Source organism: Oncorhynchus masou, chromosome 7 (genome assembly GCF_036934945.1).
Source record: "Oncorhynchus masou masou isolate Uvic2021 chromosome 7, UVic_Omas_1.1, whole genome shotgun sequence".
NCBI classification, from domain to species: domain Eukaryota; kingdom Metazoa; phylum Chordata; class Actinopteri; order Salmoniformes; family Salmonidae; genus Oncorhynchus; species Oncorhynchus masou.
Genome location: NC_088218.1, coordinates 18,301,405 through 18,315,001, shown reverse-complemented (window position 1 = coordinate 18,315,001; position 13,597 = coordinate 18,301,405). Strand labels below are relative to the sequence as shown.

General features: G+C 41.2%; 1 protein-coding gene across 1 annotated transcript; it reads left to right on the top strand.

Moving 5' to 3' along the window:
* Positions 1-3,742: 3,742 nt before the first annotated feature.
* On the top strand, positions 3,743-12,157 carry LOC135543433 (uncharacterized). The gene is made up of 3 exons (XM_064970688.1): positions 3,743-3,823; positions 6,484-7,095; positions 11,203-12,157. The coding sequence occupies exons 1-3, from the start codon at positions 3,743-3,745 to the stop codon at positions 11,446-11,448; spliced, it is 939 nt and encodes a 312-aa protein (XP_064826760.1). The 3' UTR covers positions 11,449-12,157.
* Positions 12,158-13,597: the final 1,440 nt, after the last annotated feature.

The following is a 13,597-nucleotide window of genomic DNA, read 5'->3' as shown; positions in this document are numbered from 1 at the left end:
ATATTAATGTCCATGATTTTGGAATGAGATGTTCGACGAGCAGCTGTCCACATACTTTTGGTGATGTTGTGTACACACCATATACACACTCACACACACTACATTGACACGCCCACACAAAACCCACACACATTCACATACATACATACATACACACACACACACATGCATAACGACACAACATAAACACACACACACACATACAAACCCACACACACTTTTACAGTCATTGTTTGCTGCTGCTACTCTGTTCTTTATTCTACTCTTATTATTTATCCTGATGCCTTTAAACTTTACCCTGCCTTCATATACATATCGATCTCAAATATCTCATACCACTGCACATTGATCTGGTACTGGTACTCCCTGTATATAGCTCCACATTGATCTGGCACTCCCTGTATGTAGCTCCACGTTGTTCTGGTACTGGTAATCCCTGTATATAGCTCCACAATCACAAATAATAATGAGGATGGTACAACAAGGGGCAGCAGGTAGCCTAGTGGTTAAAGTGTTGGGCCAGTAACTGAAAGGTTGCTTGATCGATATTAATTCCTTGGAACATGTTAATCATGTTCAGTTTGGTGTATGAGAAGTGGAATTTCAATAGCATCCACTTCATCAGCAATAACAAAGGCGAATGCAATGTCTTCCATTGTCGTGTTTCGACTTCCTTTCGGTGCATACGTACCTCGTCAACTTCCGGCTACTTTCGCATTCGCCTCAAACGCGCCCATTACCAAACCAGTCAGATGGTTGTAGATTCGAAGATGTTGGAAATGTGCTGTAGTGCATGAGACAGAGGATTGTGTCGTTTCGTTGGAAAAAGTTGTGTGTCAACTGTGAGGGAGCCCATGTTGCTGGGGATCGGAAGTGTCCGGTGCAGGAAAACTCCTGATAGAATTGTGTTGCTGATATTCAGAGCTTAAAAAGCCAAATTGATTAGCTAAAGGAATCAGGACTAATAAAGCAAATGCAACAGCTTGTTTTGCAAACGTGGGCGTACCACATTGATGGGAATCCCTAAAATTCCATTGCGGGCGGAAACAGTAGGCTACACCCCCACAGGTTGAAACTCCTGGACAGCAGTTGTGGGTATCCTAATTGTCCATTCCATTTAGTCCTGTCTTGATTTTAGGATATATTGTTTGTTAAAAAAACTAATTTGATTGGGCACCATTTAAGTTAAGCCATTTGATCAAAAACCAGCATGATGTAAAACGAGTCGGTCTCATTATATTGTCATACATTTTCAAGCCTACAGAAGGCTACAGAAAAGTCCACATGACTATTTCTACCATATGCTATATCCAGGGGTGAAATAATGTATTATAGAATTTAGTAGGCTACAGAAAAGGCCACATACTATTTATACCATATGGTATATCCAGGGGTGAAATAAGAATGTATTTCTTCCCGGTACGGGACCAAGCGTGTTCACCAGCTTTTTTTATGGTCCGAATTGTATATACATTCCCTATTAATTCAATATGATCTATGTGGGCCTAGTAATACAGACTTTTCAAATGTATGACCTTTAATTGTTGCAGAAACATAACCAGTCATGAAGTTTTCATCTCATTATCAATCACTTCCAGGGGCTCCTTCATGGGCTACCTGCACACAGCCATCAACTTGCAATATATTTCCAGTCTCAGAACAGTGGTGAATGGAAAGAGACTTCTGTTACACAAAACACCAAAAAGTGTCATGACAAATTTGGCTACCGTTATTAGGGCATACATTATGCGTCCACTGGCGCGTTTTGGTGTCGGCCAATCATCTCTACCTTGGCAAAATGTCACAGTTCGTAAAACCACATCGCGTTTGAGTGTAACACCCGTTTTCAAGTCCATTATCTCATTTTCATGTCTCTGCCATGCGGTAACCGATACAAATGTTTTCTTGACATGTTGCTTCAATTATTGTGAATGGCTCATGTTTCATCTTAGCTATATCTGCTACATGCTTTATGTTAGATTTGTTGTTGTTGACCGAACTTTGGTGGAGCGACGTAGCGATGCATCGCTCCAACAGCACCCTAGAGAGGAGCGCTGCTGCGCTGGAAATGTACAAGCGGAATATTTTGCTCACCTGCCTTTGAAAAAGTGGGCAATGCTTATCACAGGGCGGCATCAGCGCTCACCTATACTGAACAAACATATAGACGCAACATACAACAATTTCCAAGATGTTACGGCGTTACAGTTCATATAAGGAATGCAGTCAATTGAAATCAATGTATCTATGGTTTTCACATGACTGGGAATACAGAAATACATCTGTTGCTCAGATAACTTTAAAAAAAAATGGGCCTCAGGATCTCGTCACAGTATCTCTGTGCATTCAAATTGCCATCGAGGAAATGCAATTGTGTTCGTTGTCTGTAGTTTATGCCTGCACATACCACAACCCCACTGCAACCATAGGGGAGGCACTCAGTTCACAATGTTGACATCATCAAACCGCTCACCCACATGACGCCATTCACGTGGTCTGCAGTTGTGATGCCAGTTGGAGTACTGCTAAATTCTCTAAAAATGACTTTGGAGGCACATTATGGTAGAGAAATTAACATTAAATTATCTGGCAACAGCTCTGTTGGACATTACTGCAGTCAGCATGCCAATTGCAGGCTCTCTCAAAACTTGAGACATTTGTGGCATTGTGTTGTGTGACAAAACTGCACATCTTAGAGATGCCTTTTATCCCCAGCAGAAGGTGCACCTGTGTAATGATCATGCTGTTTAATCAGCTTCTTTATATACCACACCTGTCAGGTGGATGGATTATCTTGGCAAAAGAGAAATGCTCACTAACAGGGAAGTAAACAAAATTGTGCACAAAATTCAAGAGAAATATGCTTTTTGTGCACATGAAACATTTCTGGGATCTTTTATTTCAATTCATGAAACCAATACTTTACAAGTTGTGTTTATATTTTTGTTGTGTAAAAAGCACATATGCCACATGCCATATGCTATATGGTTGAGATACATTGTTATGGTTTTGGGGCAGAATTGTGTGAGGTCTTGTGTGTTGTTGGAGATGTGTCTTGGTCAGTTCAGCTCAGAAAATTCTTCCCTCAGCAGATTGCATGAGTGTCTGGCCCTGAGGGTGGGGATCTTGAGTAGTAGACCTGTGCCAGCACAGAGGGATAGGTCAATGAGTGACATGCTTCAGTAAGGTTGGCTTCTTAGCAATGCTTATCATTGATCAACGTATCAACTGTACCTCACAGAACATAGATGTTGTGGTGGCAGCGGCAGAGAAGTACTTGGGTGTATGAGATTTGACTTCAGAAGAGTTACAGGGTGTGTTGAGTCGTCGTGTCTGGTCTTCACAGGCCGTTGGCATGGTACAGGAGCCGATAGGGTTAAAGTAGTGGAATGGATTTGTGGGTTTTGAACGAGTGTAGGTTTCGTTGGAATGGTTTACCCCACCCCCATTTTGTATCACAAAGTATAATGGATTTATACTATAGTCCAGTTGGTGGCGATAATGCAACATATTGGAAGCCAACCGCCGTTAAACCCCATCGAAGAAAAATAAGAAACTGCTTAGCGATTTCGATGCATGCCTCGGTGCTCGATATCAAACGCAACATCACTAATCAAATGTAGCGAAACGCTTAAATTGTTAGCAGGAAAATAAGACAACCCTGTTCTGTATAGAATAGCACAAAATACTTCGATGGTTTTACCCGCAACCCTTCTGGTGGGATACAAAACACACAGAGAAAATGGCGGAATTTCAGAAGGAGGCAGGACTGCCCGAAACCATTCGGGAGAACGGAGACGAAGAGGAGCCGGCTAATTCAAAGGTATCATAATGGCTCCGAGACTCCGATTTTCACTTTGAAAGAAGAGTTGCTGGATCAGACTTTTTTCGGGATCTTTAGTCCGGTAATGGCTAGAAGGAATCCAACTTTTGTAAAATGAACGTCAGATTTGACTTTTCGTAGTAGGTTAGGATCATTAACGTAACAGGTTAGGGTTTACTAAAATGCCGAAAATTATACATTTGATGTTCATTTGACTAGTCCCTTTAGTCCGGAAAATTACAGATCCGAAGCTTCTGCGCATGTTGTATCACTTTCTACGCAGGTGTATATTTTCTATGCACAGATAACAAGCTACTCAGGCGAATGGTGCTCGTTTAATAAAGTTCGATCAAAGCTGAACGTCTGCAAGATTACATAATGATCACAGTATTCTACCGAACGACTATAATAGGACAGAATAAAGTTACTGGTCTTACATGAACATTACACTATGCTATTCGGTTCTGTTATGCAGAATTCCTGATATATAATGTGATCTTGCAGACATTGATTGAACTTTGATCTAACTTTTATTAAATGAATACCATTCGCTTGAGGAGCCTGTTCTCTGTGGGTGAAGGAGAATAATACACATGCGCAGACGAGCGGATTTACTGATTTGGAGGCCTCAGTCAGTGGCCAGTCTAAAGAAATGCGTATTTTATTCCCCTTGAGTTTTAAGGTCCCAGGGCTGGATTTCTACTAAACTAACATATGGAATTGTTTTACGATGGTCATACCAAGGATCATTTAGCTATTTTATTTAGAATTTTAGGACCCCAGTAGGTATAAAACTAAAAGTATTTGACAAAACATAGATTTTGTCCTTACTGCTACTAGACCATAGAAATGCATTGAATAACAGATTCATACATGTAAAAACGGATAGTAAAAAATGTAATCAAAAGGAAGTATGTTTTGGTGTCTGTCCTATATCTGAGAGATAAAAGAGAACTCAGGGGGAAAAAAATTATTTTGGAATTGCCTGTATACCTTTTTACATGGAAATGCCCTATTCTCTTCCATTACATTTTTGGCCCGGTACCGGGTTACATTTAGAAGAGTCCTGTGACAACGTTCGGACACTACAGAAGCTTTCGTGAAAATACCGATTTTTATTATTTTATTTTTATTTTTTCAGGATGTCTCTTGGTCTGACGAGTTTGTCAGACCAAGAGACATCGTGCAAAATCAGTATTTTCGGCCACCTTCCACCACAGTTGCGGAAGGCTGACCGGCTGATTTGGTGGATTGAGATGCAGCCCATGTTTAAAAAAAGGTATCTCTAGCTTCTGTCCAGCTCACGATGCCCCTTGATGACTTGAGGCATAGGGAAATTGCCTCTTCTGCCTGATGGTAAGTCTGCCACTGTGCGCAGAATGTGATCTGCACATGCGCAGAAGCTTTTGGAAGCGCCGCATCTTTTTCTTTTCAGACTAAAGATCCCGAAAAAGTCGGATCCTCAGCCACAGCCTTAAAAGTATGCCAAACAAAAGCCATTGATTGCAAAGGTAAACAAACAATACAACTCCATGCACAGCACAAGGATTACTTTTAACAATGTCAAATTTTCTGTGGAAAAACACATTTACTCAAAGACAGTGCAGATGTAAAGTTTCAAAACAGAATGATGGTAAAATTGTACTTTTTCCAAAAAATATCTTCTCCGAATTAAAAACAAAAGATTTCTGCAGAAAGAATTGGTTGTTGGCTATGATATTACGCCTCAAGTTTAATTTATTTTATTTTGGTTATTGAATTACAGTAAGTAATTAACACCCGGTAACATAATGCTGGTAACAGAATGACATCATGGGTCCCTGATCTGTACTATACAGAAATCCATAATTATGAATGTCATTCTCTTCATGATGATGCATCCTGAATAGACACAAAAGTAGAAAAATGTAATTTCTTCCTTTGCATGTTTGGGTATTATGCCTCTTCTACAGACTGGCTGTTCTTCTAATGAGGTCTGGTGCTGGTTACAGTAAATGGAAAGGGGGGCGTATGGTGTCAGTAAGAGCCAGGAGAGGTGACATTAGCTGGAGAGAGAGAGAGAGAGAGAGAAGAGACTGGGAAAGAGAGGGCGGGTTTGTCCAGACGGTTTTCACACTTGCACCATGTGACAGAAAGTGAATGAAAAACAGTATTCCAATGGGAGGACAGTAGCAGGTGACCTAACTGTGGTTTGTGACTACTATGAATTCCCATTGCAGCCAGTTTAGTTGCAGTCATTCTGTTATAATTTAGGGGTCATTCTGGCCTTAATTTAAAACAAATGTAGACTCTTAGCTTTCATTTGACACCAAATTCAATGTGCTCCTGTGAAATTAACATGCTAGTGCACATGGGGCTTCAATATGACATAGCAATCAATATGCTATATCATGGGGATCTCTAGGCCGACAAACAAATTACCAACAAATCATCATTATCATATTGGTACTGCTAGGTATTCAAATTAGAACTACCTACTACTGTAAAAATGTATAGACTTAATTTATTTGTTTGGCTATTTATTGTATATGCTATCTATTCTAATTTGGACTTTAATCATAATAAAACGTAGGCTATATTATCCATTACAAATTATGTTGTTTTAGAGAACAGAGACTATAGGCCTACTAGTAATTATGCCATTTTAAATGTATTTCCAGGCAGAGGAGATGGACACCTCAGAAGACCTGCAAGATGACAACCTGATCGAACGGGAACGCTTCCACAGTTCTAATAATGAGCTGCAAGATGGACATTTGGCAGTTAGGAGGAATGTAATATTAGAACGAACAAAATTCAACCAAAGACAACAAGAAGCAGGAGAGACTGCTGATGATTTTATCTCTGCACTTCATTGTTTGTCAGAACATTGTGGTTATGGAGCTCTACTCAGTGAGAAAATAAGAAACAGGCTAGTCATGGGTTTACGTGACAAAAGACTGTCTGAGCAATTACAAATGGACCCAGAAATAACACTGGATGAAGCTGTCACACGCATTCGTCAAAAGCAACAGGACCTGCCGGAGAATACCTTCAAAGCTACCAGCAATGCTGCAAATATAGAGGGTGTGCTTTCACATAGCAAACAGCAATGCCCAGCCAATTCCCAGTGCCAATCAGAGAAGAATAAAAACACAGAAAGACCACAACAACCCCAAACAACGCAGGAGAATGAAGAGGATCCTCTAGATACTGATGACTTCATTGAGGATTTCAGACCTGGAGGAGAAAAGCCTCACTACTGCGCCTACTGCGGTCAGAACTTTCAAAAAGTAAGGGATCTTATAAGACACCATCAAACACATACAGGAGTGAAAGAAATGTTCTGCCCTGATTGTGGGAAAGGTTTTACCCGCTCTGATAATCTGAAAAGGCACCAGAGGACACATAAGAAAGGGGGTGATTGTCTTTACTGTGATAAAAGCTTTTCTGAACCAGGAGAACTAAAAATACACATGGAAGTACATAGTCAAGAAAGGCCATACCTTTGCCCCAACTGTGGGAAGCAATTCAAACAGTTATGGGTGTTGAAAAATCACCAGCTAAAACATACAGAGAAGATCTCACCACAGGAAAGGCATCACTACTGCTCCGACTGTGGAAAGAGCTTTACACGAAGGCATAGTCTTAGAAGACATCAGCAAGAAACGCATACAGATGAAAAGCCGTACCACTGCTCTAATTGCAACAAAAGTTTTGCGGGACGTGAGAGACTTAAAAAACATCAACTAACACACAAGGAAAAGAAACATAAACATTACCGCTGTTCAAGGTGTGATAAAAGATTTCCTGACATGGCAAAACTAAGATCACACCTTCCAGTACATTCTGTAGACCTGGCACTCCACTGCTCGGACTGTGGAAAGTGTTTCTTAAACAAGACAAAGTTTGAAAGACACACAAGAATACACACTGCAAGTGGAAAAAAGCCATTCCTCTGCACTGACTGCGGGGATGGTTTTACAACTTTCCGACGGTTGGAAGAGCACCAGCGAACACACACCGGAGAGAAACCGTACCACTGCACTGAATGCGGGAAGCGTTTTGCACGTGAATGGACATTAAAGAGTCACAAGCAAGTGCACAAGTTAAAACACTCTGGAGAAAGAGCTGCCTATCCTTGCTCTGAATGTGGAAAGTCCTTCTCCCGGTCACGTGATGTGATGACTCATGTGAGAAGGGTGCATAATAAAGAGAGACCTTTCCAGTGCTTCTGCTGTGAAAAACGTTTCTTCCAAAAGAACTTCCTTACAGTACACATGAGAATTCACACTGGAGAGAAACCGTACCAGTGCTCAGACTGTGGACAAAGCTTCTCCCAAATTGGCGACCGAAAACGGCACCAGAAGAGGCAACACTCTGGAGAGGAGACTTGACCTCTATACAACAGTGTGGATGGCCCCCTAATTTGGGAAAAAGTCGATGACTCCGCCGTCCTCGTGAACTGGAAACTGATGAGTGGTCGCCATATGTAGGAGATTGCCTTCTTTGTCAGAGGAACATCAGGGAAGAATCTCAATTGCATACTCGCATCCCCTCTCCTCCTTCTCAAAACCCATTGGAGGAGAAGGTCATAGGGGAGGGACCTCTGGCTTTCTCATCCAATGGGTTTGAGAAGAGAGGAGAGGGAACACGAGGAGTACTCGATTGACATTCTCCCCCTGTGTATCCTACAGTCTCCCGATCACAAAACAAATCTTTTATCTATAAAATGTCTGGAACCAGCTAAACTTGTTTTTACCACTTTACACATTTTGGGATTCCTCCTCTGTAAGCATCATTTGCTTGATGACTTGCAAGTGGAGTAGGAGAGATTTCATACATGCTATGGTTTGTTTTCACGTTTCCTTTCACTGATTACTTTTGATCTTTTTCAAAAGGAGGCGAGGAGAGTTTGCGAAAACAATTGAGAATCTCCCACAGAGACGCTCAATAAGAAAGGACTACAACAGTAAAACAAACATACGACATTGTCATAGCATCAGTCTTTATTGTAGTTTTTTTTGTCAACTTTGTCCAGAAATTATTTTAATATTTTGTATCAAAAGTTAACTCTTTTTATACATTTTTATTTTATCACCCTCGTAGTTTCCACCCGGCAAATTTGTATTTGTTAATTCTCCCCTGCACAAAGCATCCCATCAGGCCTGGCGGGTAGGCGGGTAGGGGCGTTGGGCCAGTAACCCGAAAGGTTGCTGGATCGAATCCCCGAGCTGACAAGGTAAAAATCTGTCGTTCTGCCCCTGAGCAAAGCAGTTAACCCACTGTTCCCAGGTTCGATGAAGACATGGATGTCGATTTAAAGCAGCCCTCCGCACTGCTCTGATTCAGAGGGGTTGGGTTAAATACGGAAGTCACATTTCAGTTGAATGCATTCAGTTGTACAACTGACTAGGTATTCCCCTTTCCCTATGGCCTGACTCCTGGGTGCACTTGCATGTGGGTTTTGACATGATTGGCTTGTCTGAATTGTGCCCCGCAGACATCACACCAGAGAGAACAGTCTAAGACTAGGGTGGCTGGAGTCTTGGGCAATTTCTAGGGCTTTCTCTGACACCACCTGGTGTAGAGGTCCTGGATGGCAGGAAGCTTGGCCCCAGAGATTTACTGGGCCGTACGCACTACCCTCTAGAGCACCTTGCCGTCGGAGCCCGAGCAGTTGCCATACCAGGTGGTGATGCAACCAGTCAGGATGCTCTCGTTGGTGCATTCCCGCCACCTACTGTGCTGGAGTGTGGGCCAGAGACACTGCTAGCAGTCGCAATGGCAATGGGCGCGGTTTGTAGTAAATGATTTGTTGTGGGTGTGGCATGTAATAACCGTAGTCTGCAGATATACATTATTGAGGCGTTTGGGTAGCCAGGCAATCCATATCAAAGATGATCTATTATATTGACAAGAAAACTGAGTTGACTGTTGATTCAATGATTGAGGCAGGTGAGATCAGGTGGGACCATTCCAATGAGACAGGGGGGGTCACCATTGAGACCAGGGTCTCATTCTCAAGGGAGCCCTGTGAACATGAACACACAATTCAGTACAACATAAAGCAGAATAACAACATCAACACAATACAACAAGATTAATTGAAACAAACACAATGATCACATCTCCCTCAAAATTGATCTAAACTGTCCAGTGAGTCCAGCTTCAAGGTGGCCTGAAGGCTATTCCACCCTATGGGATTCCCAATCACGGACGGTTGTGATACAGCCTGGAATTGAACCAGGGTCTGTAATGATGCCTCTTGCCCTGAGATGCAGTGCCTTAGACTGCTGCGCCATTCGGGAGCCCTCTGCTGCATAAATAATGTAATAGGCCAGGGCAATATGTATACTGTAGCTAATAAAGTAATACTAAGTGTATGTTTTGAGGTAAGCTGTTAGTAGCCCATGTGCCTCCGCCTAATAATTTGGTCTGTTTTCACATCTTAATTTCGCCTAATGTTCTGATATGGTGATGCACATGTAACCTATAACCTTTTTTTGCGAAATGTAATCATTGAATATTGTAAGAGCTTTCATTGTCTGCTTATATAGCCCCTTTATTTATCCTACGGTTCTGACTTGATGTACAGGGAGAACACTGTAAGAACGGCCCATGTTCTGAATTCTGTTGCTGTACATTTCAAAAGTGCTGAACAAATAGTTGCATTGACAACGTCCGTCTTAGCTCGCTCATTAACGTCTTAATCGAAATGACGGATTGCTTCTTATCCGCTTGTCTTCCCCTTATGCCATAATTTCTACATCTCAATTGTCAGTAGAAACCACATTTGTTAAAGCAAGTCAGCCATATCACCTATGTTTTTTTTAAAGGCAATAAATGAGACTAAATGATATGTTTCCCTGCCAGACAAGGCTCTGCTGATAGCCAGGTGTAGCAGTGGTATAGTGCAATTCATGTATTGTTTAATGTTGTGTAGTGGCTTAGCTGGCATGCATCCCACTTTTGTTTTTTTTGTTGTTTTTTTGGGGGCACACCAAGATTTACATGCTAAAATCGCCACTGCCCATATCAATAAAGCCACACTTCAGTTTTCCTGCTGTTCAATTGTTTTTTCAACCCAAATAAATGCCTGTATTATTCAATCATAACTCAAAATATAATACTTTATCAGTCCATTGTTTTTATTTTTATATTTGAATATTTCTAGACAAACAATATAAACCACCATTGACATCTTTGTATCCACAGCCTTGTCCATGTGTGAGTGGATGTGTGTTCCAGCCCTGTGTTTATCAGATAGTGGCAGGCTATAGAAAGTGAAACAAATGTAGCTACAATCCTTAATTAAAACAATAACAAGGGGCTCACTCTGCTGTTATTTTACTTGTACTGTGGTGTTATAGTTCAGTAATTACATTTTGTTTTTTCAGAGGATGCATAACAATCAATGGAAGACCCTGATCAGAAAGTCAGCCAGACGATGTACACCATTGAAACAAAAAAAACTACAACCAGGAGGATCACACACCTCACAAAGCCGGCTTAATCATCTTGTATTTGACTTCATAGAGGATGTGCAACCCTTTTCACTAGAAGAGGTGCCTTCATTCCGCAAGCCAGTAGAAGGAATCAGTGGGGGAGAAAGGTCATGTGTAGAAAGACCATTGATTCGATGAATTGCAGTGGCAATTTATATTGACTACGTCCTTCCAAGCTTGCTCATAAGTTTCTTAATCAAAATTACGGATTGCCTCATATCCACTCATCGTTCCCTTATGCCATACTTTCTACATCTCAATTGTCAGTAGAAACCACATTTGTTTAATAACCTCTACAGGAACGGTGTCCACCCCACGGGACGGTTAAGCTAACGTAGGTTAATGTGATTAGCATGAGGTTGTAGGTAACATGAACATTTCCCAGGTTATAGATATATCTGATATGGGCAGAAAGCTTAAGTTCTTGTGAATCTAACGGCACTGTCCAATTTACAGTAGCTATTTCAGTAGAAGAATATGATGCTATTGTTTGAGGAGCACAATTATAAACTTGAAAATGTGTTAATAAACCAATTAGGCACATTTTGGCAGTCTTGCGACAACATTTTGAACTGTTATGCAATGGTTCATTGGATTAATCTAAAACTTTGCGCGTGCACTGCTGCCATCTAGTGGCCGAAATCTAAATTGCGCCTGGGTTGTAGTAATACATTATGACCTTTCTCTTGCATTTCAAAGATGATGATACAAAAAAAAAATTTAAAATCTTTTATGAGATCTAATGTGTTATTCTCCTACATTTATTTCACATTTCCACAAAGTTCAACGTGTTTCCTTTCAAATGGTATCAAGAATATGGGGGCAGGGTAGCCTAGTGGTTAGAGTTTTGGACTAGTCATCGAGAGGTTGCAAGTTCAAATCCCTGAACAGACAAGGTACTGTCGTTCTGCCCCTGAACAGGCAGTTAACCCACTGTTCCTAGGCCGGCACTTGCCTGGTAAAATAAAAAATGAATAAAAAAAATCCTTGCTTCAGCTCCTGAGTTAAAGGCAGTTAGATTTGGGTCCTTCTATGTAAGTCAGACATATATATATATTTGACAATTATTTAACTAGGCAAGTCAGTTAACAAATTCTATCAGCAATGTTTTTTTAAAAGGCAGCAAATGAGGCTGAATGAACTGTTTCGCTGATAGACAGGTGTCGTGGTGGTAATGATTCACTCCATGGTGCTGAAAAGAAAGCTCTGCTGTTGGGACAGATTTATGTAGGACCTAACAGTTTGTTGGCACCTTTTGTCACCGTTATAATGCAATGAATGTATTGCTTAGTGTTGTGTAGTGGCTTTGGTGGCATGCATCAAAAACATTTTGGGGGGGTTTGCCCCACCAAAATGTACAAGCTAAAATCAACACCGTCTCTCATTGACTTCTTCAAACCCAACAAACCCCTGCCTTGTCAGCTTCGCAAGCTTTCCCGGAAATCTCGCGATGTTTCGCCTCTGGTTTTAGAAAATCGATACTCTGCATTCAGACGTAAAGTGAAACGTATGCAAGCATTTTACGACACTTCGTTCTCAGTCGTGAGTTAGGCTTGCTGCGTTTTCTTGTTCTTTTTTAACCGTAACACGTTCTGATGTGAGAGAGGAATACCTGACAGTGGATAGACGTGCAGCAGCACAACAACGGTCGTGTGAGATATTCCCCCCCCCCCCCCACTTTGAATCAAATCTAACCGAAAGCTTCAATTTGCTACCTGCAAAAGCAGACAAAAATATTGTGTATAGAATAGAACAGCAGACTTGGTTGGTTTGCAGCCTCTGGTTTTACCCGCAACCCTTCTGTTGGGATACAAAACACATAATAGAAAATGGCGGAACTTGAGGACGCAAGACTGCCCCAAACAATGCAGGAGACCCGAGATGAAGAGGAGCCGGGCAATTCGAAGGTAACATAATGACGCTGAGACTCCAATTTTTCACTTCAAAAGTATGCCAAACAAAAACCATCGATTGCAAAGTTAAACAAACCATACAACACTTTGCACCATAACTACTTTTAACAATTTCTACTGAAGATTTTACAAAAACACATTTACTCGACACAGTAAAGGATTTATCTTCTTCCTTTTGGGTTCCTAAGAGTGATGGCAAAAGACCTGAAAAGAAAACACACAATGAGATGCATTAGCAATGCTTTAATCTATGCATAATCATATATGGCAAAAACCGAAGTTCGATTACATGACGTTTCCCACTCTCCCATTGCCTGGGCCAAAACCTTCGGGATACTGTTCTGCTTGGGACCACAAAAAAGATGGCTTTATAC

Bases quoted from the DNA above. Each gene is read 5' to 3' on its own strand.
- LOC135543433 (XM_064970688.1), top strand. From the start codon at position 3,743: ATGGCGGAATTTCAGAAGGAGGCAGGACTGCCCGAAACCATTCGGGAG. The intron at 3,824-6,483 runs GTATCATAATGG...ATGTATTTCCAG, and splicing joins AGGAGCCGGCTAATTCAAAG to GCAGAGGAGATGGACACCTC. The intron at 7,096-11,202 runs GTAAGGGATCTT...TTGTTTTTTCAG, and splicing joins GCGGTCAGAACTTTCAAAAA to AGGATGCATAACAATCAATG.